This window comes from Vicugna pacos, chromosome 3 (genome assembly GCF_048564905.1).
Source record: "Vicugna pacos chromosome 3, VicPac4, whole genome shotgun sequence".
NCBI lineage: Eukaryota > Metazoa > Chordata > Mammalia > Artiodactyla > Camelidae > Vicugna > Vicugna pacos.
Window position 1 is genome coordinate 112,919,304 of NC_132989.1, and position 25,831 is coordinate 112,945,134.

Here is a 25,831-nt window from a genome sequence, read left to right on the forward strand (position 1 = left end):
GCGGTGGCAATCTGAAGGGCGAGGTCCAGGGAAACAGAAGTAGATAAATTTGATTGATTTACTTTTCCACCTTCTGTAGAAATACGCATCTTTGCTGGTTTGTTTTTCGATTTGGGATATGGCCAAGATTCCTGCGAGGGTGTCCTGGGATCCGTGGTGCTTAAACGTGGATGTGAAGTGGCAGGATACCACTGGCTGCTGACCAAAGCAGACCTGGGCCTTCAGTACCTACTCTGTGGGAACCTGACTGTGTACAGAGAAGCCCACAGAGAAAAACGGAGCTAAAACCAGCAGGATCCCCTAGAACGCAGAATCTCTCTTCTGCTTGAATATCCCCGTGAATGTTTTCATTCAAGCATGGATAGACACGTATCCACGTGGGTGAGGACGTAAACCTATCCAAATTCAAAGATGATTCTGGTCTGCATTTTTATATGGTAGGCTTTCTCTCTCCTGGGCTCAATTTAAGAGCAAGTATTACTACTCTTTTCTAGACTGTTGATGTCAAATGCACAGGTTAGTGGGAAGTCTCACTTAGGGAAACAGCGTGGCATTTTACCCACGAAACCAACAGTAATGGGCTTTCAGGCCCCTGTTTCTTCCGTGAGGATGGACATGTCTTAGCGGACGCGCCAGGCCCTCTCCCTGGCCCATCCCAGCGTCCCGCAGGCCAGCCCTGGACTTTGCCTCGAGCTACTCCTCCGCCCGGCCTTCTCCTCCTCTCCTTCCACTACTAGGAGAATCCCCTTCAGAGCCAAGTAAAACATCACCTCCGCCCTTCCGAGATTCCCCCCGAGTAGAAAGTTAGTCCCTCTCTAATCTACGTCCGCATGATTTTATTTAAACTTCTCCTCTAGCGTCTGTCACATCAGGAGTTTTCACATCAATTGCTCTCCCGTGAGAGAGAATTTACTAAGAAGGACTGTGTGGGTCTTCTTTCTGTCTTTGATGTCTAGCCCAGCGCCCGGCACCAGCTGTGCTGAGTGGTGGCCAGTCTGTGGTCCACAGGGGCCTCTAGCTCTTGCTGGGGGGTAGTTTCCAGTAAGTGTTCAGAGCTGTGACTGGTCCCAGCCTCAGCCACTTTCTTCTTGGTGACGCTTTGCCTTCAAAGGCCACCCTGAGCCAAGAATCCTCCATGGTCCTTCTCTTTCCATTTATGGTTCAAGCTGCTCTCTGGCTTCTCAGCGGCAGTGCTGCGTTTTATTACATCCTGAGTCTGCTATTGCCGCCAAACCTGGTGCACATTCTGTATCACGATAATCATCTGCGAGCTTGCAATTCATGTGAACAAGGGTGTATGTGTGTATCTCAAAGTATCCCTGGAGAAGCAGTGCTTTGATCATGCCAGACTGAAAAATGCTTTGTTCTGAAGGGGTTAGCATACAACATACAGAAATGGGATTAGATGCCATGAAATCCCATCCCCCAAAATTTCCCTTGGGTTTTCAGGGTTTTGTATTGAGTGTCACCTCTAGAGGAGCCTCACACGTTGCACACTGTGTCACGTGGTTGCTGTTGGCACGGGCGTGAGACTCTGAGACTAAATAACAATCAAAATCCCAGGGCACAAAAATGAATTTGATTGCTAGTTTAAATCAGTACGTTGGAGATTTGAATTTTAAACTTACTTAAATTTTAAATGTTTCTCCTAATTTGAGACAAAAGAGATGTTAATTATAAATATATATATTTTTATACACACACACACACACACACACACGTGACGTGTAAATAATGTGAGTAAAATAGCAGTAAGCTACAGGAAGACAGTAACACCCTCCCCTCCGCCACCTTCCCTGTAGACAGACTGCATAACCATTTACAGCTGGGTCTGATTCCTTCCAGCGCCCTTTCTCTGTATTTAAGCAGAGCTTTGTTTAACTTTTCAAAATACACTTACACTGCATGGGTTAGAGCATGAGTTAGGGCCCATATCAAATAAACAAGTTGGTAGCGAGCGAGTAGATAAGTGTGTTTCCCATTAATCTGAAAGTCGGTGCCACTGGCGGCCCTGGTCTGAAGTGTCCCCCGAGGCTCCTTAGATCCACGCTCTCGTCTTTAAGATGCTGCCGTCCTCCTCATGGGACAAAGACGGCTCTTCACATCCGCAGCCCAGGAGCAGAAATGGAGCAGAGCGTGGAGGGGAGTCCCCTTTCCTGTAGGATGCCCTTAAACGCTGCACCCATCACTTGCTCACACACCCCCAGTGTGTACGGGACACGTTGGCAGCTGAGCTGCACGGGGCACTGGGAAATGCAGTGCCTTTGTTGGACAACCATGACCCTCGGTGAACCTTGGGCATTCTCTTCGCCAAAGGGAAAGGGGTACAGCGGCTTATGAAGGGGGTGCAGTAGGAGCTCCCCACCCCTGTGAGGAGGGATATTTTATCACTGGAATTGTTTAGAACTATCTATCCATAGTAATAAAAAAAAAGACCAACTTTTATTCACTTCACTGCTTGCAAATTCTTTGCAGACTGGGCAGCCCCTGAGGACCTGCAGCCGGGTGACTGTGCAGCACTGAAGGGAAGCCCAGGTGTGGGCGCAGACACCCCTTGGCCTCACTCTGCATGCTGCTGTAGACCGTGTATCACTTGGCTCTGCGTGACCGCTTTCCTTGCCAGTAAATAGTCATTGACACCAGGATGCAGAAGGGCCACCAAGAATTCCATCATAGGAGATCCTCTGTGTTGTGTGAACTAGTCCCCGATTATCAGAAAATTAGGTTGCTTCCAAAGTTTAACTAAATCGCAATAAACATCTGTATGCCTAAATCTCACCCACGTCCTTAATCACTTCCCAAGGATAAATTCTTTAAAGTAAAATATCAAGACCAACGAATACTTTTAAGGCTTTGGCGACAGAAGCCAGCATTTGTCTTAATCAGTCTGGGCGCCGGCGACAGTGAGAGCACATGTTGATTTGGTTTATTATCACTTGATGGATCTGCCCTTTGGGACATTCTTGCTGCTTTTAAATCCTCATTTCCTAATATCACAGGTTGTTTTTCTTTCTTCCAGGCAGTTTTCATTTTCTCATTAGTAACCGTACTTTCTCTCTGGCTGCTCAGTACCATCTCCTTTCTAACCATCTGCTTGTTTCAGCTGTGGCTCATCCCTCATGGCGGGCGCAGTATTGTCTCGCTCTGATCTCACCTCACCATATGCCAGGAGCTTGGTGACTTAAGACATGATATTTCACGTCCTCAAAGCCACAGATCGCACGTGCCCGCGAAGATCGCAGCTGCACGTTTTTGTGCGGTGGCTCTTCTCTGCCACGCCCCATGAAAGAGCATCTTCTGCCTCTTCCCCACCTCCCACCTAAAACACATACCAGCACCTAGAAATGCTGTTCTTCTACGTTCAGTGAGTTTACAGGCTTCAAAACTCTTATTTTTGGTGGCCCATTTAGTTGGTGTTTACATTTTAGCATTCAGTCCTTCACGCCATCTGTCAGTGATACCCTGTGTCTTACAGGACTAGACCAGGATTTCTCGACCTTGGCACTGTTGACATTTTGAGCTGGGTAAGTTCCTGTTGTGGGGGGCTGTCCTGTGCACTGTGGGAAATTTATCAGCATCCCTGGCCTCTACCCAGTAAGATGCCAATCAGTGGCACCCCCTCCCCTGGTTGTGACAACCAAAAGTGTGTCCAGACATTGCCAGTTGTCCCCTTGGGGGTTAAAATCGCCCCAGTTGAAAACCACTGTATTAGACTGCCGTTGAGGGATGTATCACCAAAGATATAAAGGAGCTATACTATAGGACTACCTGAAGGAGGCTGGCGAGTCAGGGACAGAGCCCCTTTAAAAGGCAGGTCACAGGGCAGGTCAAAACCTAGGTTTCCCCAGGCGTAGGTGAGAAGTTAGGAGCAGAAAGGATCCTGCACAAGCATTAGAGGCGTTCAAGTTGGTTCCATCAGGACGACTTGGGGAAGGAGCAGGCGAGCCCGGTGATGTGGACCAGCCCCGGGAGCACTGCTCGGAGGGGCACGGCACAGCAGCCTCCTTGTGCCAGTCTCTGGAGCGGGCAGCGTCCCCAGCCTCCCTCTGGCCTCCTCCTGAGGGACACGTGCCCACGCAGCCAAGGGGTGAGTCCGCAAGGCTACCCCTGAATCGCTTTTGTCCTGTGCCTTGTTCAGAAAACACCACAGCCGGCTTCTCCTTTAATGCAGCTTTCTAATCTCGCAAGTGCAGAATTCCCCGTGTCTTCTACGAGGAGAGCCTGGAGACGTGCGTCAGGTGAATGCAGCTCATTGTCCGTCACCTCTGCCTGCTCTCCCCGCGGGCTCAGCCGCCCTCTAGTCAGTCTTCTGAACAGCTCCCTGGGGAATTTAGCCACCCAGGCTACCCTTTTCTTCAAAATTCCCAAGAATCAACACGAAACTAATTTCTCTTTCGTCTTTTTACAGTTGCTTGTTTTTCTTTTTTAACAGCCATTATTTCAATTTCCTGCCTCCCCTCCTCTCCTCCCCACCTCCTCCCCCAGTTAGCTGGAAGTGATAGTGAAGCACCGAAAGGGGAAAACCAGTTCGTAACTGCTGTGCAAACCAAGTCACGCCAAAGTGGCCGACAGTGGATGGACTGTGTTTAGGTTGTTGCTTTTTAAAGTACTTAGTACCCACTGCGGCCGAGTTAAGCCCAGCCCTGCAGGAAGGACCGACGTCTGACAGTTTGCCCTTTCAGGGCTGTCTTCTCTTCTTGCGTTTTGTGATGTGCAGCTTCAGTTGGGAGGCAAGGGTGGGATGCGAAAATCAGAACGTTCTCCTGTCGCTGCAGATCCACTCCCTTCCTCTTGCAATGTCTCTGGCCTGTTGTCGATTTCACTGAAATTCCTTAAAAGGCAAAGTTGGCCTGCACTCACGTCGTGACGCTCCTGCTCTCTCATCGGTAGAGAAATCTGGCGGTAGAGATGCACGGCCTGGTGAAGAGGCCTCTTCTGTTTGTGTTGCAAAGATGGAGCAGTGAAAGCTCTTTTCTGTATGGAGACTGGAACGGGTGTGACACGTGTGAGACGGAGCTGGGTATTTTAGCACGCCTCCGAAAGTGTAAATCCTTCTTCCGTGTAGGTGAGAACGTCTTGTTAGCATCTCCATGGTACCCAGCCCAGTGCCTTGGAAACAGAGACTGGGGCAGTTGTAAGCTCCATCAGAGGGAGGGGCTGACATTCCCCCCTTAACTCGCCTTGTTCAGGAGGGGCTTTAAGGATGTAGTAATTGGAGTCGTTTTGGGAGCTGCTGCCCTCGAAGACCCTCACTACACGGTCTCTTTGTCAAGTGTCCGAACACCTTTACTCTCTGGTTTTTGATCTTTCTGATTTTGATCCCAAAGTCACACTCTTCTTGTCTAAGGAACAGTGGCTTCTACTATTCCATTCTCAAACCAAGATAGGAATCTTTTAAATAGAATTCAAACCATAAGGAGAAGCAAAAGTACTAAAATCAAGTCTAAAGAAAGGCTTTTTTTTTTTTGCTTTTTTTAAAAACCCGTACATTGAGTCCATTCCCACGACCATGCGATTTCCTTCCTAAGCAGACATTTCTTAGCCTGGCCAGTGTGTGTCCTTCCCTGAACATGACCACGTCAAAAAGCATCACCTCCAAATTTCAGCATCCCCTTGGCTTCCAACACGGGAGCACGTTACTCTCTTCCTTTATAAAGAGACTTGAGTGTTACCTTCTTAGAGAGAGAATACAAGCTTTCAATTCTAACAATTTTAGGAAGTAAATGATACAAACGGTTCCCTAATTTGATTTATTGGTATGAGTCGCACAGTCATACACTTGAAGCCAGTAAGGAAAAGCGCTGGTAACATGTTGTTGAGTGTGTCACTGCTCAGGATGGCAAATCAGTCTATTGTTACGTAACTGTGCTGCAGACACTGGCCAGCCTGCCCTCAGGAGAGCACCATAGCAGGAAAGTCGTGGCATAGCCAGAGGGTCTTCCTAACCCGGGATGTGCTTAGCGTTCACTGTGATTACCGTCTTGCTCAGCTCGGGCCGCTGAAACAAAATGCCCGAGACCAGGTGCTTATGCAACAGACGTTTATTTCCCACAATTCTGGAGGCTGGAAGTCCAAGGGACCAGCAGAGTTGGTGTCCCTTAACAGCCTCTTTTCTGATTTCCAGATGGCCATCTTTTTGCTGTGTCTCTACGTGGCAAAAGGAGAAAGCTCTGGTCCCTTCATCCCCTTATAAGGGCACTAATCCCATCAAAGGGCTCCACCCTCATGACCTCATCTAAAACCAGTTACCTCCCAAAGGCTTCACCTTTGAATACCATCACAGTAGGGGTTAAGCTCTCACAGGGCAGGCACAAACATTCAATGCAAATTATTTATTCAATAAAAAAAAAATCTAAAAAAACCTCTGGGATAACCCACTCTATCCTTAATCTCATGAACTCTAAATATATGTGTAAATTCTAAATTCCTATAAATACAACAATGAATAAGAGGAGTTTTAATGCTAGAAATAAATCATCAGCTGTTTTTCTCCTGTTTAAAGCCATGAATGACTGGCACAAAGTATAATTTGAACATTTAACTAATAATGTTAAGTATCAAGAGCTGCTAGAACTTCTGCAAGTTTTATTTGTTAAAATTTAACAGACAAAAAATTAAAATATGCACAAAATTAAGGAACATGTATTTAACTCTCAAGCATGAGGAGTAAAACTGTGAGGAGAAAGGGATATTTTCACAAAAATTCCCCCCAAGCTGGAATAAAACTTTTTTAAACCACAAATGCCTTTCTCCTTTTTCTTTTGCTTCCCTTTTGTCTAATTTCTGCCTGATTTTTGTGTGTCTGTATATCACAACTTGGCAATAATGCAGATAATATAACCAAAAAATACTCTGCTAGTGTTGCCCCTGTTGGTTTCCTGAAAATATTTCCAGGGTTATACCTTGTCTTTATTACATAGGAAATTCTCTCTCCAGACATAGCACTTAGGTATTATTTCTTTACATGTTATTTTCATATTTCAAGTTCTTAGAGAATTTTTAGTAATATGCCCTCAAGATTTATTCAAAACAAGCACAGTTTGCATAAAGCTTATTTGTAAATTTAGTTCTTTGTTCTTAGGACCAAATAGTTGGGTGATCAGTGTTGTGACTGTGTTAAAGATTTAGCTGTCACTTCCCTTCAACCCACGTGCCAGTTTTGAAGAAATTTTAGGATAAATGAACCTTATATTTAAACTTATAAATGATGTATTTCCATTTGGTAAAAGAGTTGCATATCTCATGAGTTCTCGTGGATCCTCACTCTAGAAGGAGGTTAGCATCAAAAGTTGCACGTGCAGAACTGTTTCATGATGTCAGTCTCATCCTGGTGTCACCGTTGCCCTATATTCCTGTTGACCGTGATTCATTGGGCAACGTGACATCAAGTGTGTTGGCACAACTCTTAAAGAAGATTTCTGGTCTTTCATAGGTGATAAAAATCTATTTTTTAATGGATAGTTGCTACTTCTTTCCCTATTAATAGAAGTTTGAATAAAGTACTCAGATAAAAGCGAAGACAGTGACTGGCTTTGAAACAGTTCTTTTTCTTCTGGATTGACGTGTCAGGGCGCCATCAACATTCTGAAATAGCAGAGAATCCCCTTTGAACTTCTTCTCTTGTTGTCATCAAAGATTATCCATATTCACACCAGTTTTCCTTTTATTTCCTTCAGATTCTCTCTGTAGCCACTAAGAAATGATTGTAATAAAAGATATTTAAGAGCTACATAGATCACATGTCAAACTGAAGAAAATTGTCTACTGCTTTAGCCATTTATCTTGCTTTACTGCGCAGAGGTTAAGGAAAAAAGAACAAGATGAAACCCAGCAGATGATAATATAGCTTTTTTTCTTTTTGCTCTTTTTGTAGTTTGTCTGTCACATGTAATGGGCACGCCACTACTGCTACGCTGTACCTCCAACTGCTATGTGGGCTCTTACATGAGAGGGGAATTTCATCCATGTTAGGTTCTAAATCTTTATATGAAAATGATAGCTTAAAAATTTTAAGGAGTTGACAAAATAAAAAATTGGAAAAAAGAAGTAACTTTTCACTTCCCTTTGCACTAGCAGATAGAGTCTGTACCCCAAGCTAGTTTCCTCTGAGTAACCAGTATTACTCCTGCTTCAGCATCAAAGTCAACAAACCCATGCAATGACTGTTCTCTTTTCCTGGTGCTGTTTTTCTATCCAGTGCAGTGAGCCAGTCTCAAATAACGAACCAGGAGCAATGTGATGGGTCTGGTTCACTTTAAACCGTCGGGTTTTTTTTTTTTTTTTAAAGAGATGTACTGGTTTCATTGATAGGCCATGCACAGGTGCAAAGTCATCTTTGAACAGTTTAGAAGTAGCTTCAGTTGAAAGAACAGGAAGATTCCTACGCTGAGTGTCCTTGTTATAAAGTTGAGATTGAGTGACACTCTCATTGAAAATGACCTTTTGTGGGACGTGCATCACCCATCCATGGGATGTCATCCATCCCTGAGCTTCAGCCTCGACTTGAGCTAAGCTGTATTATAATTGAGAAAAAGAAGACGAGATTTTTTAAATTTTTCTCTTGGAAAATAAATGACAAAATTCTTGAAATTACTTGTGACTGTTAAATAACTTTACATTATTTTCTATCGACACTTTTATTTTTCTTACAAGGATATGACATAAGCCTATATTTTCTTCCAGGTAAATTTTCAGAACTAAGAAACTTACACAGATTCTGAAATATAATTTTGTTTTCATATGTATACAGACATATATACATACACACATGTACATATATGCATGTAAAGTATCTGTGAAAAAGCTTAGTATATATGACATTTAGACAGTACTTTACATAATCATTAATAGATAAAAATAAGCAGTTAAATAACTTAATATCCCCATCCTAATATTATAAAGTAATTATTTTGTTTTACTATGATTTTTGTCAAAAATGGATATGGGAATATTTATTCTAAACATGTTACTTTATTTCTACCCTCAGTGTACTCATTGCCTTTATTTTTAATGAAGGAAAAAGGCTGTGTGTGATCAAAGATCAGGATCATTATTGAAACTTTCAATATTCTTTAAATTATAAGAATAATAGAACAAGAAATAAGAAATTTAGAAAAAGTGAAAGCCATAAACAATTTTATTAATAAATGTTTATTATTATGACTTTTTTATGGTGCATTTTACTTGGTATAAAACACAAGCCCCAGACTCCTTTGTATCCTGCTTTGTTTATTTAACTTTCATCTTAAATATTTATCCAAATTGCTATGTGATCTTTATAACTATCATTTTTAAAGGTCTTCTTTGTGAATAAGAAGCCATAATTTAAAATGTGTGTGTAATTAATTTTTAGTTACATAGTCTCCTATTATTCATTAGATTCAATTCAAACCAAACATCAGAATTTCTGTAGGATCAAAATTTGCCTATAGCTCATGTCAATGTATGTAATAAACCATAACAGTTTTCTCTTTTTTGTCCATTCAGTCATTTGTTTGATGCCCATAGATGTAATGGCAAAACATGTATTTTGCAAGTGATACAGGAATTTATCACAGTTCACACTTATGCATGAGAAGTGAAGGCATCTGATCATTACTATTTGATAGTTATAGTTACTACCGTAACTGCTATGCTCTGCCTATAGAATGTATTTAACTGTAAAATATGCTGCCTTGATCTTCAGCTAATCAGAATTAACCAGTCCTTCTTCCTTCCTATAGCAGTGTGCTAGAATCATTCTCCATTCTACTACCAGTTACACTCACTTATGTATGTGCCCCAACCCTCTCCACCCTCCATCATAAGCTCCTGGTGGGCAGGGATGGCTCTCCCATTTTTGGTGGTCCCTGGACTGCTGAGGCAGTACCCTACCTCCAGTAGACATTCGCCAAATGTTACAACACCCTGCTTTTGTTTTCGTCTTTGATGTTTGCAGAAGGCAATATTGGGGAGTGTAAAGTTGTTAAAGATGTTTACTCTCTCATTTCTCTTCCACCAGTGGGATGGAGTAGGACCTCTTCCAGACTGTGCAGAACCACCAAAAGGGATCCAGATGCTGTGGCACCCATCCATAGTCAAACCCTACCTCACACTGCTCTCTGAGTGCTCAAATGCAGACACGCTGGAAGGGGCAGCAGGCGCCCTGCAGAACTTGGCTGCAGGGAGCTGGAAGGTATGACTAGTTCGTTACAATAAAAAAGAAATCTGGAATTATGAGAACGTCCTTAGAAAATAAGAGAAGTCCAATTTTGAGAAGGACAATTCTAATACAGTTGCTGAGGATGTTAGAGAAAGACCAGTTACAGTGAACTGTTGCACTTAGAAAGGTATTTCTTTTAAAAATTCTAGCTAAGGGCTCAGGGGTCCTCAAAGATCACTATGAGTCACATGAGAATAGATGTACGTATAGTCATTGAAATGCTGTGATAGGTTTTCCATGCTGTTTGTGTAACTGAGCTGCTTCATTTTTAAGGGACCCTGGGACATGCTGAGGCTTTTCAAAGCACTGTCATTGACAGCTAAGTGAGCTAATACCCGAACATCTCGTATGAAAACCCATGTGAATCCTGTAATGCTGTAGCCGGTCCTGTCCCCAAAGGAAAAGAACCTCTTGCATTTTATAATTATGGGTTTACAGAGAAGAACAGTAGTATTAGTTCTTTGGGGCAAAATGCTAAAGTAAAGCAAATATATGACTGGGAAGGCGATTAGGAAGGTCTTTTTCTGGGGGGGTGGGGGGGTCTTTAGAAACACACACTGTTCCTGATTGGTTCTCATCGAAAATTTCTATAGCCATGTTTTTGGATGGAAAGGGATTCATGATAGCAAAGAAGTCTTGAGTTTGATCACTAAGAGTTACATAAACTAATATCCCTTACTGCATAAGGGAGTGCAACCTCTTAGAAGAATGAAGGCATGTGGGGGAAATACTGAGAGGGAATTTGGACCTCTGCTTGCCATTTCTCATTCATATCATATCAATGCTTGAGGTTTGACATATTCATAAACCACTCTATAACATTCATTTTCTTCAGAATGATAGCAGTATAGACACAAAGCTACAGATAATTCTCAGAAGCTCAGTACCACGGGTACCACACATACTGGGGGCAGTACTGCCATGTAACAGTACCTTCCCTTCCTTTTATACCTTTCAGTATCTGCCCCTTGCCACTTCTCTCTCTCTCTGCCATCTTCCTTCCATTGCTACAGTCTTCACTGCAGCACTGCCTTCTTTGGTGAGGGTGACATCCCAGCCCTTGGGGCCCAGCCCTGGCATTACTTCCCAGGAGCTGGCTACTTACTAACGCATGGCAGGCCCATCCCTTCTCTTGAGAGTCTTAGGAATGAACGTAATTATCCCTTTCCCTCGCTACCCAAGAGGCATCACTAATGTTGTGCCTTAAGAATTCACATTGGGCTGGGCCTGAAGTGAGTTTGTCTCATGCTTTTGACCAGAGAAGAGCTTCAAAAGTAGAGTTTTCCCAGGCAGAATCCTAGATTATAGCCTGACAGAACTAGGAAAGAGATAGTAACGGAAATCACTTTCTTGAACTAGCCCTTAGAATTAACCTCCCTCGAAAGTTAGGAGGCTTTGACTCTGATCATAATTCAAACCTTGACTCTAACTTTTCTAAGCTTTGTGGGAAAATGATAGCCCTTCAGTGTGTCTCAGATGTGTCATCTTTAAACAGAGAAGATCATGACTGCTTCACCCCACATCATACAGATCAGAGACAACACTGGATGCAAAGATGGGAGCAGGATGTCATGGGCCAAGGGGTTGTCACGGTATATACCCAACAGTACGAAGATGCTGCACGTCCCCACCCAGCTCCCTGGCCTTGGAGGACCAAGTAGAAGGGGGTGGGAAGGTAGGCTCGGGGTTTCAGTCCTGAGTCTGACTTGAGGTGCAAAGCCATCTAGACGGTGGCAAAACAAGTTTGCCATCTTTTTATTGTTTTTAACAAATTATTATTTTCCGTGAGAAATACTTAAATTCCTATTAGAACAATTTAAAAATGGAAAAATGTCTTTGAGCTATAGAAGATTTTGAATGTAAGTCTTCAACTTTTGCTTTAAAAGTTAAAATCTATATTCTATATGTTCAAAAAGATAATTAGAAACATGGAAAATTTATAAAGACACAAATAGAACTTCTAGAGTTTAAAATACAATGTCTAAATGAAAAATGCCCCAAGGAATGGGATTAACAGATTAGACATCACAAAAGAAAAGATTAGTGAACTGAAAGACAGCAGCTGAAAACTATACAAAATGAAACACAGAGAAAAAAAGAAAAAAAAAAGTAACAGTGCATCATTGAGCTTCAAGTGGCCTGATGTGTGTGTAAATGGAGTCCCCAAACAAGATGAGAGAAAAAGGGGGAAGAGATGAGAAAACCTATTTCAAGAAGTAATGGTTGAAAACTTTCCAAATGTGATGAAAACCACAAACTCACACATCTAAGCAACTCAAGAAACTCTACCAGAAACATGAAAAAAATTATACCAAGGTACATTATAATCAAATCCCTCAACATCAGTAGTAAAGAGAAAATCTCAAAAGCAACCAAAGAAAGAAGACATGTATGTATCAAGTGTGCATCACATCTCAATACCACATCCTTGAAAAAATTCAAGGATCAGTGTCACAATTATTCACTTATTCATGTGAATTCTTGTCGAGTCACTAGGAATGTAAAAAGAATCTGCACTGTAAGGCCTCTGAGGGCAGAAACCAAGTTCCATTTATTTCTTTGTACCCCACTGCTCAGCACTATGCTTGGCTGAGCAATAGTGCTCAAGCACGAGCATTTAACTATGAACCATGAACACTGAACTGGTAGTGTCTATGTCCAGGGGCCTCTCTTGCAGATAACAGTCTTTTATATCTATATGATCTGTCTGTCATTAAGCAATTAATAGCGCTTGTTATGACCAGGCCATATTCCGATGGTCATGTTTTATGATTCATTATTTGGTTCTTTGACTCAGATGGGACTATGTAGTCGATAGAAGATAAAATTGATAGAAAGGGGTTGTGGGAGATCTGTTTCCTTTTCAGTTTCCAGACTCATCAATGCTTTGCACACTGCAGATTTTGATGACCTTGCCCAGTTCTACAGTTCTGCAAAATTGAACTTTCTCTTCATATTGGTCATTAAAGACACAGGCTTTGTGTCAAGGTAACCAGGTCAGCTGGGAGAGCTGCTGAGATATGTCTGGGTTCTTAGGGGTTTGGAGTAATTCAACAATGAATTTTTAATTTATACTATTTTATACTAATTTATACTATTTTGATATTCAAAAATTCTCTCTTGTTTTGGGTTATTATGGAAGAAGTCTGATAAAAATTCTCAGTATTTTCTAGCAGTAATATCTTGCTGACTGTTTTCAGTGCAGAAACCTGAACATTAGTTCAGCACAGTTATCCTCAGTATATAATCACCCCCATATATCCAGAAGCATTGATTTGGTAAATTTTTCTACTACTAATAGAGTAGAGACTACTTAGAAAGAGGTAGAAGGTCTGCAGTGGATGACATCAACATCACAAAAGCTTTTCTGTATTCTAGACAAAGTGTAACCATCAGATTTCCCAGTCCACGTCAAACTTCAGGCAACAAATTACAGAATGCAAGGAGTTACTCTTGTAGGCAGGCCCACAGATCTGCCATAAGAAGGGAGAATAGATGGCAAAGTGAAAAAATAGAAGAGTCAGAGAAAGGAAATACAAGGATGCAAGAAAGAAAAGATACCGGAGGCCATTCAGTGTTTCGGCTGTTTCATATGTTCTGATAACTGACTGTCATAATGCTGACCTTCTGTCATCAAGAAAATACTAAATTATTACTAGTAATTTCAGAAGACAGAAAGCATTTTAGAAAGACTTTTGTCCCAATAGTTACAGTAGAATTTTGACTCACAGGATGTCAACCTTATTTACAAGAAGCACTGGCTTTCCTGATAACTCTAGACAAAAGGAATTGCCCTCAGGCAGGGCAGAGAGCTGTTACGGCATATTTGTGCATAGTTATAAATATATATACTTACGTAAGAGTTTTCTTATCAAAACACAAATGCACAAGCATGCATAAAGGCCAATCACATTATCATCATCTTTTGTAAAATTTATTAATCTACCATATTAAAAGGTAACAGAACATGTGGAAAGGGAAGATAGATGATCTATAGGAGTGAGTTTTGAAAGGAATGTCATTAAGCCAAACACTGATAAATAGTTATAATTTTTTTAAAGATTGTGAATAACTTGTACCAAAACCAAGCAAAGAAATCCTTACTCTAAAAAACCATGACTTAAGGGGAAAAAATAATCAAAAGATTTACTTAGGACACACAGCGGCATCGAATTTCACGAGAACAGTGTTATCATCTGAAAGCTAGAGTCCGAAGAATGTGTTTGTATAGCAACTGTTGAAATTTAGTGGCATTTTTAAGTGTCCTTAACTTTTATGACCCAAACAAAAGCAGAAATGTGAAGGTAAAACACCAGAATTTTGCATGGAGAGAGCTTTTTATAGACCTCATCGTCTCAAACAATAACTTTTCTTTATGAGAAGATCATGCACACTCTTATTCTGTGACAAATTGACTAGCAAACTAGATCATCATAATGGCCCTAAACACTTTTTAAACTTTAAAACACTCATTACTTGGTTTATGAGCATCAGAAAACATAATGGGAGAAGCATAGTGAAATGTTTTTCATAGCTAACACGGACTTCAGTTACCTTTTTCTCATTAACAGTACAATGATTTTGTTTGTCACAGAATATTAAAACAGTTGGATATAGCAGTTTGAAAATTTCCAAAATGGAAATGAATGCTCTTTCAACTCCCATTTATGGGTTATTTTTATTGTAATTGAACGTGTGAAAACCCAGGATTTGAACTATCTTAGAAATAAATCTATACTTGCTATTAAGCCATCATTTTAAATATCTTTGTATAGTCAGTTTTCTCCCTAAAATGTGACTATTCTCAGAAAGTCTATTATTTACCCATTTATGTTAGAGTGAGATAGAGTAAAGAGATACTTGGATATTAATCTGTTAATATTTAATGAAGCAACATGATAGCAATATAAATTTAGTGAAGAAAGAAACAGAATCTCTGGCCATGTGGCCCCAATGAATAAAAAATAAGAGAACTGGGAAATTTGAGACTTGTCCCCAGGGACAGGGACAACAGCCTTGAGAAGGGCATTGAATTTAGTGTAGGTTAGCAATTAGTGTAGCGTGTAAAAATGGACCAGGGCAGATTAGTGGAATGAAGCAAATAAAAGTAAAAATCATGTTTTAACATCTGAGACAAATATCTCTGTCCTAGTTAACAGTGTGATATAAAGTATAAGTTTTAAAGGCAAAGAAACAAAGTTCTGAAAGATTATGATGAAAATAGGACATGAAGCAGCATGCCTAATGGGGTAGAAATTGGGCCAGAATAAACGCAGAGGTTATCTGAGGACTCTGCCCGATCAGCAGGCTCCTGGAGTCAGTACAGTCAGTCAGACATGATGACCAGCCTGAGACCAGGCAAGGAGGGGCCTGGCCTCAGGAGGAGGTGGAGAGGAGCAGGTCACAACCAGGTCACTGGTTCTAATCACACAATACTCAGTGGTTCCTGTAAGACCCTGGTAAGCAGGGCTGATAGCTAGGGCTGCCCCTGCCTTACAACTGTCATGTGCACCCAAACTGACAAGAGAGTAAGCCCATTTTTGGATAGTTCGGCACTATTTCCATCATTGTCATTGAATAACAGAGCCCTAAGTTACAGAATTATATTCTGAAATTGTAGAAATAGCTAAACCTGAGGGATGTCCACTTCCAGCCAAGACGGAGTACCAGGACCCTTTAAGTAGCAATGACAACAGCAGCAACACACCAGAGAAATACACGGAACAATGGTTTGTGAAACACTAAGCATTATTCAAACAAGAACAATGATTCCTGAGAAACAGGAAATAAGCATGGTGAGCTCTATGACTGTCCCAGCTCACTGCCTTGAGAGTTTCCAGACCACGGCACAAGGATTAGGAACCCAGGAGGTTCTTTAAAAAAAAAAACACTCTGAGCTAAGGAGATGGACCTGGGAATCTGGGGAGACCAAGGTGATTAAAGCTCACAGGACAGAGCTTCAAAGAGCAGAAAGCCACACACAGAACCTTAGAAATGTGCAGTAGATCCCCCTCAAATACTCAGCAGAGAACTCTCACTGCTTGCATGTGAAGGAAATACTCAAGGCCAAAAAAAACCTCCCAAAATTATTAGACAAAATGAAACTTGGCACTCACATAGGGATGGGCATAGTGTACATTCCCAAGTTTCCCAGATAGGAAAACTTCATCATTCATGAATCACTGGGTAGAGTACTCAGCAGGGTCTTGCCTCAGCACTGAGGTGTAATTAGCCCTGGACTAAATATGCACTAATCTTTCCTATCCAGTCTTAAAAGTAAGACCCAGAAGGATCAACAGTTTCCAAGTAAATTAACTGCATCCTCGAACAAAATTTAAAAATACCTATAGGGATATGAAAATACCCATCACTCTACACATTAAAATGAAGAATGTCTGGCATCCAATTGAAATAATCCTACCAGCAAATGCACAGGAAAATGTGATTCATGAGAAAAATCAATCATTCAAAACCAATTTAGAATCAACAAAGAGAGAAGACAAGCAGTTATGGTAACTGTATTCCATGTGTTCAAAAAGTTCATTAGAAATGTGGAAAATATACTTAAAAACAAATAAAATTTCTAGATTTGAAAATAAAATGTCAAATGAAAAACATATGGAATGGGATTAACAGCAGGTTAGACATTGCTGAAGAAAAGATTAATGAATTTAAAGATGGCAATGGAAACTATACAAAATGAAACTCAGATTTTTTTTTAAAAAGGAAGGAAAAAACTACAGATCATCAGTGACCCCCAAGTGGCCTGATACATGTACAATTAGAATCCTCAAAGGAGAGGAGAGAGAAAAGAGAAAGATAACAAGAAAAAAAACATATTTGAAGAAATAATGGTTGAAAAATTTCCAAATGGTTTTAGATTTTTCAAGTTTAATGAAAACTGCAAACTCACGGATCTAAGCAGCTCAAGGAACCCCAAGCAAAAGAAATATGAAGAAACTACACCAAAGTGCCGCACAATCAAATAGCTCAAAATTAGTAATAAAGAGAAAATCTTAAAAACAACCAGAGAAGAAAGACAAGTTCCATATAAAGTTAAGGATGACAGCTGATTTTTCAGCAGCAACAATGCCAGTGAGAAGACAATGAGGCAGCATCTTTAAACCTGTTGGACCCAATCATGTATAAAGTTGACTTTGCTTTGGTGTCTAGCAGGTACAACCTGTTTTACAGGATACTCTTCAGGATACCTAGAACAGCTGTAAAACTATCTGTAGAAAAAAAAGTCCTTTCTGAGCCCAGTTTAAGACGTGGGCTAGCCTGGAAACTAGCACGGTTAATTACCTGAGCAGTAGGTCACAGAGAAATTCTGACATCGAAACTTCAGTTTAATTGTCCCAACATGATCAGAGCTATGGTGGCCCAGGACATGCCACTCAGTATTCTGCTCTTCCAGCCCTGAAGACGAGCAAATACTCATAAGCCCTGCGCAAAAGTTCTGTCCCAACACACAGGGACCACAGAATTAAGGGATGAGTTTGGCTATGGAAAAATGACCAAAGAAATGTGTGGCCACTTCAGACCCTGACTGCACTTTTGTGGAAGTGGTTAGAATTTGCTGGCCCTATCTTTCATTGCAGTGGCTTTGATCCTTTATATATCGTTCCTTTCAGTGGCGAACGTTGTTCTTAAATAATATGCACTTGGTACTCGAAACCAACCTGACATTTCCTTTCGCCAGTTTAGCGTTTTTAATCTCCAGCTGTGAGCCAGAAATTAGAAGACAGTTGACATAGAGATGAATATGAGTTGGTAACTTCCCTCAGGTACCTTCCAGTGTAATAAACATGTAACTAAAAAGTAAAGAAAAAAAACACAATAAATTTTATACTAGGAGTATATACCTGAGAATATATATATATATATATATATATATATACATATATATATATATACATACACACAAGGCACAAAGGTGTCCCAGGGGGCACTTTTACAAGGAGGAGATTAGGGATGAGGAAGCCTACTTCCAAGATCACTAGCTAAAACCTTCCTTCTGGGAGTCAATGATCAGAGTTCACTTTAACGCACTAACATATCTCGTTATTTAGAGGAATGCTAGCTGCTATAACAAAAAGACCCCCAAATACACAAGGACTCAAAGGAGATGAGAGGTAGAAGCTATTTCCTCTGATACAGCAGATAACTATATCAGGTGTGTGAGGAAGGAAGCTCCCCTCCATAACTTAATTCACCCAGGCTAATAACTGTTCTGCCATCTTCAAGATGTGACTTCCAAAGCTAGTCATCACTCACCAGCAGGAAGCAGAAAACAGAGCAGATCCATAACCAGAAATATCCTCTATTGAAAGTCATCTTGGAGCCCTTGTTTTGCCTGATGCAAAAAAGGAAAAGAAGAAAAAAAATCACATAAACACTTTCCAGCGAACTCAAACAAATTCAGCTATTTCCCAGTCCCTCAAGGCTTAAAACTTGGCCACATTTATATTGGTCAGCCATCATCTTCTCCTGCCCCTGGTGGTTGGTATTAAACTTGGCTGTCTTACAGGCACATCCTTGCAGGGGATGGAGACTGGGGGTTCACTTCTGTCTGGAATCATTTCTTTCCTCTGCTGCCTCTTGCCCAGGACAAGCCTCCTCATCCCACTGGGTTCCCATCTGGAATAGGGCAATTGATGATTGGACCATTTCTGGTCCAAGGTGCTCTCCTGATCCACACCTGCCTTCCTCACTATTGAGCTCTGGTGAGATACAGCCACATCCTCTCCTTAACCTGGGCAGGCACAATCCACACTCGCCATTCTGATGGGTCCCAACCACCTGGCCAATGAACCCTCCTGCCACTCTGGGTCCTCAGCCTTTTTCCTGGCTAACTCACACAGCCCACCCACTCAAGACCACAGAAACACTCAGGGGCTGCCCCGTGCCACACTGGGGCCACAGGAATCCTCTTCTGCCCAGCAAGTCATGCTGCCATGACTTCCCACCGTGTGGCCCCCACTCCATGACGGTGCGGGGCACTTCTGAGTCTTGCGCAGCCAGCGCTGGTGTCCAGGGAGGGCAGTGGAGCTTCTGTCAACTCTCTGCTCTTCTATCTTCCAGGGGGATTTTTATCACCATCCCTTCACACACAGAGGAGGACGTGTGCAGGGGCGCTTCGGGTGGCAGCCCCCCACATGCTCACACATCTCCTGCTTCTTCTCCAGCCTGGATCGCTTCTGTCCGCTGCTTGGAGGCTCTGTGTGGACTCAGAGGAGGAGGCATATTGTCTTCTGTCCTCATCCCCTTTCAAGTATCTCCCACCTTTCACCTGCGTCTGTACCTCCCAGCCCTAAACACTGAACGTCTGTTGCTTCCTTATCTGTCCCATCCTGACATCCCTTCCTTGGAAGTGGTGGAGCCTCTCTCCAGGAAGAGCCATGGACAAGGAGGAAAAGGAATAGGATTTATCGTTTTGAATTGTTGCCTCGTCACATGCAAATAGAAGCCATCCGTTCCAGACTTCTTACCTCAGGTCTACTACATCCTGGCAAATTATTCTCGAGACCAAATTGAAACGTCCAGAACTAGAAAGGTCTTTAACTCAGGAGGCTAGAGGAGTGCCCCAGGGCTTACTGGAAGATTAACGCATGAATTGTTATACCAAGATGAACTGGTGAATTTGTAAGGGCTTAGATCCACTGTGAGTGGAGATTGTCATAGCTTACACTGCCTTTCTGAGAGGCATATGAGAATAATGGCCGACCACACCAACTCTGAGACACTGCTCCCTGGGTTCAAGGCCTGGTTAAGCGTCTACAGGCTGTGCAACCTTAGTGCACCTCCCTTTTCTCATCTGTAAAATGGGAGTAACAGTAGTGCCCCTCAATAGGATTGAGACGCGGACTAAATGAGTTAGAACAGATAGTGAAATTAGAGCAGCACCTGACATTTGCTTGAAGTGTTAGGTGTATTTTAGCTGAGGTTATTTTGAGGTCTCTTAACTCTCCTGAGGTCCTCACTGGGAAAACATCTCACCAGGAACAATTTGAGTTATGTTTCTGTACTGTTTCCTCCTGGACCAGATCCTCCTCCTCCCCTTCCTCCTCTTCCTCCTCTTCGGTCTCTTCTTTGTCACCACCCCTCCCATTCCTCTTCCTTCTCTTCCTTCTCCTCCTTTTGAATTATGAATCATCCTGTCTTCAGCTCATGGACCTTTCTTTTTAAAGCCATCCTGGTCCACACCCGCTTGTCCCTTCCCTCCTCGCTGGTGGGCTCAGTACACAGTGCTGTCATTCTATTTGCACAAAGTTGTGTCCAAAGATTTCCACCTCAAGCATGATGAGTTCAGGTACACTTTTCTCTCTTCTTCATCTACTTTTATGCCAGAAATACTTCTACTTTTGTTTCAGTTACAGAACTCTTGGCAACTCATAGACTTTGCTGATCTCCCCAGGGGGTGCGGTGGTCTCCACGGCAACTCACGTCTCTGTGGGAACAGCTCCACGTGAGCCTCGCGCTCCTGTGTTGAGTGCACCTGGACACAGTCCCCATTTCCCAGACACCTTTGTCTGGATCATGCTTTTCTCTCTTTCAGCCTCTGTGCTGCTTTTTACTCTTTGTTGCTGGGTTACGCACAGGTTCACGTGTGAGTCACATGAAGCCGACTCCAAGACTGCTCGGCTGCCGCTTGAAAAGCATCACTATTGTATATCCTTGCGTGTCAAGGAAACATTGGAAACTTGCCACGTCTTCTGAATGAAATGTAAATAATTTATTCTGAATTGTCATATGTCTGAGCTCATATTGGGGATTTCCATACACACACAAACACCCACAGCTAGAAGTTTCAAAATAAAGGTTATTCTGGATGCATCAGTAACAGAAGATCAAACCCATCATCTGGTTTTCACTTTCCACTCAGGCAGAACACATCACTGTTGGCCATTCGCTCATACCAGAAAGGTGTGTCTTTAACTCCTACACGTTTTTGGCCATGCATAGCCATTTTTTGTTACTCTCAAATCAGTTCTCAGCAAAGCAGAAGGATTCTCATCATTTTCCAAACCCCAAATCATCTTTCCATCCAACATGGAGGGGTAAAAGTAGCTAGGCTTGTAAGGAGGAAAACCTACATGAACGCCTACTCTTCTTGGTTCATTTCAGACACGGGCAGGTTCTCCTCAGTCCATGTGTGGAAGGATGCAGGGGAGGGCAAGGCAGTTTCTGGGAGACTGAGCACAGAGGTTGAGACAAGAGAGAATGAGATGATGGCAGAGGAGGAGATCTTGCCAGCATCACAGAAAGCAGACAGGGTCAGAGGACTGGGGGCCAGGAGCACAGGTGACACCTGTGGGCAGGTGGTTTAATGCCTTTGTGTCTAGACTTCCTCATCTTTAAAGTAGGAATAATAATGTTGCTTTCCCAGGAATTTGGTAATTAGAAGAGATCACTGTTGTACAAGCCAGCACCTGGGGTCTGGGATGAGGTGGTTCCGGGAAGGAGGTCATCTCTGGGCCCATGCTTCAGCCTGTCCGAGTTCCCAAGAACATCCCCTCTGGTCTCTCAAAAGGTCCAAAATGTTCCCCAGTGTGAGAATGTATCATTGATGTTCCTCTTACAGTATGTGAACGTTGACCCCACGCTCCAATTTCCACTTTCTTCTTTTTCTAGCTTCCCTCCTTAGATTTAGGGAAGAACCCCAACAATGAATGGGCTGCAGGAGCGCAGGTGTCTAGTTTCTTCTGGGCACTGGAGACCAGAGGTTCACAAGTAGTGGAGGAGGTAGATGAAAATCCTGTCTCAGCATGTCAGGTTGCCAGTGAAATTTCCAGTGGATGTGACAGAGGTTTTGAATGTCTTCCTGAAGCCGCTACCTCCCTCAGAAAATGGTGTCCCATCGAGACAGCTGAATTTCAATAAGCAGCTTCCAAACCTTGAGGTCTTTCCACGTCTCAGACTTTCTGACCATCCCTTTCTTTGCTCCCTGAGATTGGGGCGGTGAAATAATTCATTGCCGTCAAGAGATGCTCTCATGAGTTCCCTCTGCTTCCCCTCCCCCTCAGGCTTCGTAGAGCTTAAGGCACCGAGTGGGGGGCAGGAGAAAAGGCATATGGTGTGAGCTGATGGTGTGAAACTATGTGAATGTGACTTCAAACGTAGGACAGGATGAAGTTGTGTGTTTTCTTAATCTCATATTTCGTGCAGGGCTGGGCTGAGGATGTGGCAGGCATGGCGTATGCCCTACGTTCACTGCCAGAGGGGGCTCCCTGCCTGCCACAGGTGAGAGCCAGCTCTGGGGTGCCTGTCCCAATGGGGGAAGGGGGGAGGGACTTGGGGGGAGGGGTGGGGACTCAATCCACCTTTGCTGGTCCCCAGGAGGACTCTGCCACAGAATCCAGAACCTCGTGTTATGAATTTAATTTTCTAAGATCATACATGAAATTGCAACAGCTCAGACCCTCGTATTGGTTGACTGTTATGGTGCACACTCTTCCCTGGAGCACTGTACCAGAGAGTAAAGCGTGTGTGCAAGCGCCTGGAAAATCTGAGCCTGCCTGCATCCCGGTAAATGAGCCCGGATGCGCTCTCAGCCTGGTATCGCAGGTCCATTTCCACAGGAAGCGTGAGGTGTGTTCTCCCAAGGCCAACAACTGCCAGCCCCAAACCAAACTGCTTGCTTTCTAAAGCAGACATTGAATGATGGCCCTATGTATAATACATTTCAAATTTTAAAAATTTTTCACTCTTGATTTTCAATGTCATATTTATCTCCTCGCCCCTCCCACTTTATGACTCATTTCCTCGGAACTCCTCAGCGAACAACTTACCGACAGTACTTTTGGCAACTCATCACTGTCCCCGCCCCCCGAAATTCAAGTCTCTTTTTTAAAAAATCACCAAGATTCTACCTTTTTATCGTTTTCTACTTTTTCCAGGATTTTTAAAAAAAATTCCTCTTACTGTGAGTAACCAGTTCTTCCCGTCCCAAACCTCCGTATCTTAAAGTATCAACTATAATCATCACACAAATGGCTTTCCAATGCGTGGACCGAGAATGCTGGCATCAGAGAAATGAAATGCGCTTAACCGATCAACCCTGAAACCTTTATCCTGTGTTGAAGGCAGAAATAAAGTTAAAATGTTTAAATACACGTCTAACCCACTCAACCCATCCGACAACGAGGTCTTGATAACTCAAGCGTCTTGGCTCCCGCGGACGGCCGTCTGACAGCCCGCCCGTGCGGTTCGCTCGTTGCGTGTTCCCGCATCAGCTGCTAAGGTGTTGGCCTTCCCTCTCTTTGCAGTGGTCAGTATATATCCGAGCTGCTGTCCGGAAAGAGAAAGGCCTGCCCATCCTTGTGGAGCTGCTCCGAATAGATAATGACCGCGTGGTGTGCGCCGTGGCCACGGCGCTGCGGAACATGGCCTTGGACGTCAGGAATAAGGAGCTCATCGGTACGTTCTCCCCCGCTCCCCGCGCCTCCGCGTTTAAATGGAAGTACTTCCTGTGGTTGAATCCGCCTGCAGAGCAGGGAGGCACCTGCAGAAGCAGTGCTCGTGTGAGAGCCTTGTTTTCCCAGTTCGTCTAGCGTGAATCCAAGGCGCTGACTCATCTTTTAGAATGTAGAGGGAAATGCGATGTTTGTTGACGTTTCTAATCCTTGCAAATTAAAAACGAGCACCGTGCTCAGCACGGGGCACCGTCGTCCTGATCCTCTAGGTCCCCGTCAGGCAGCTTGTTTGTTTTCCACGTTGCGAACGGGATTATGTGCCACTTTCCTTCCCCTCTCTGTTTTAAAATTTACTTTGGATTAGACAATCCTGGCTCCTTAATCCTATTTCTTAAAGAATCATCTCCCTTTGGTTTGATATTCAAGAAACAGGGAAGATCTTTTAGGGATGAAGCATTAAAGAGATCGTGCGTTGTCTGTTTATGGAACAGATGTTTGTCTATGACCTACTTCCTTCCAGGCCTGTTCTGGGCCCAGAGATGACACCAGTGAGCAGAGCAGACAGGGGGCCTTGCCCTCGTGGAGTTCAGGCTCTGGAGAGGGGAGATGTACAACCAGCAAAATACACACGTGGATCCCCTGGTGTGTTGGAAACGTTCTGTGGGGGAAATGAGCTGGTCAGGCAGCCTGTATCTGGGGAGGCTGTGATATTTTTCCCATTGAGGTGAAATTCACATAACATAAAATTAACCATTTTTAAATATACGGTTTTGGTGGCATTTAGTATTTTTGTAATGTTGCACAGCCATCACCTATGTCAAGTTCCAGAACATTTCACCCTAAGGAAAGCCCTGTCTCCATTAAGTAGTCACCCCCCTTGCCCCCTCCCCCAGCGCCCGGCAGCCACCTGTCTGCTTTTGGTTCCATGGACTTTCCTATTCTGAATATTTCATACAAGTGGAATCATATACTGTGTGAACCGTTGTGTCTGGCTTCCTTCACTTAGCATAAGGTGTTACGATTTTAAGTCAGAAGTGAAGGTCGCGATGGGAGTCGTTGGGAGGGTGGCATTTGAGCAAAGACTTGGAGGAGGTGCGAATGGGCCATGTGGCTGTTTGGGGGGGAAGAACGTCTAAGCGGAAGGAGCACCTTTTGCAGGTAGCACCCCCACCCTCCACCTCCAAAAGGGGGCCTGGGAACAAGCCAGTGGCATCACATGCCCGGTGCAGACTGAATGGTGGGAGCCCAGGTCAGAGAAGCCTTCTGGTTCCTTCCTCTGTAGCGGGGAAGATGCCCACCCAGGCCAAGGCTGATTGATGCCTGGAGAACCGATGAACCACAGGGACCTGCCCTGCCCTGGGAGAGGCACAGGCCTCCCCACAGACCAGTGTCCTGCTGGGACGGAAGAGATGCTTCCAGTAGGGTGGCTGGTCAGTGCGCACGGAGGCTGGCACGCTTGACTGCAGGTAATGGACGTCAGCGAGGTCAGGCAGCAGGAGCTGGACCCCGCTTCAGTGGGTCAGGCTCTGCAGCCTCTGGGGGGTCTGCAGAAGGCAGGGACGAGTGGGCAAAGAGGCAGACTCCGTTCCTGGGGCAGTCGGAATCTCAGGCGTGGGGCCGGATTTCACGCGTCGATAGCGGTCGATTTCTGAGCGTGGCTACCGAGCCCTGAGGTCTGGGGCGCAGCCGCTTTTCCTCCTGCCATCTCACAGCGCCCGTCCTGTCCTTCTGTAAAAACCGAAGCATTTGCAGGTGTCCAAGCCGTTTATTTATTCACAGGGACCAGATTTCAAACCTGTGTCTAATAAATGCAGTTATTTGTGTGCATTTAATGATCCTCGCAGTACGTCAGGAGGCATGAAATAAACTCACAATTTTACATTTATACTTAGTTTGAATTTAATTTAAATGTTGTTAGTGGATTTTTGTATATTTAAACTAGGCCATTAGCTCTCTCCCTGTCCGCTTTCCTTTTCCTTGCAGAGTTGACTCAGACAGCAGGGCGCTGGGGCTTCCCATAAAATCCTATGGCTTCACGATAAATGGAGGAAAAATCAATAGCTAATCAGGCTGCTGCCTGGGCACGAGCTGCTAGGTGTTGTGCGTTTGTGTGTTTTATTTCTCTTGGTGGATTAAAATATAACAAAATAGGGAACTATTGATTGCTTTTCTGGCTTCCAGGCATCTCTTCTTTCTGGGAAGCCTGTTATCTTGT

General features: G+C 43.4%; 1 protein-coding gene across 3 annotated transcripts in view; it reads left to right on the top strand.

Moving 5' to 3' along the window:
* The window catches only part of CTNND2 (catenin delta 2), an 875,933-nt gene that overhangs the window by 747,919 nt on the left and 102,183 nt on the right, over nt 1–25,831 (top strand). For 2 of the 3 annotated variants that reach the window (XM_072958848.1, XM_015251743.3), the window contains 2 exons: nt 10,001–10,174; nt 23,470–23,620. In XM_072958848.1, the coding sequence (XP_072814949.1) occupies nt 10,001–10,174; nt 23,470–23,620 (325 nt within the window). Of the gene's footprint in view, nt 1–10,000; nt 10,175–22,369; nt 22,445–23,469; nt 23,621–25,831 lie in introns of all 3 variants that reach the window. The other variant, XM_015251739.3, reaches the window with a different exon arrangement.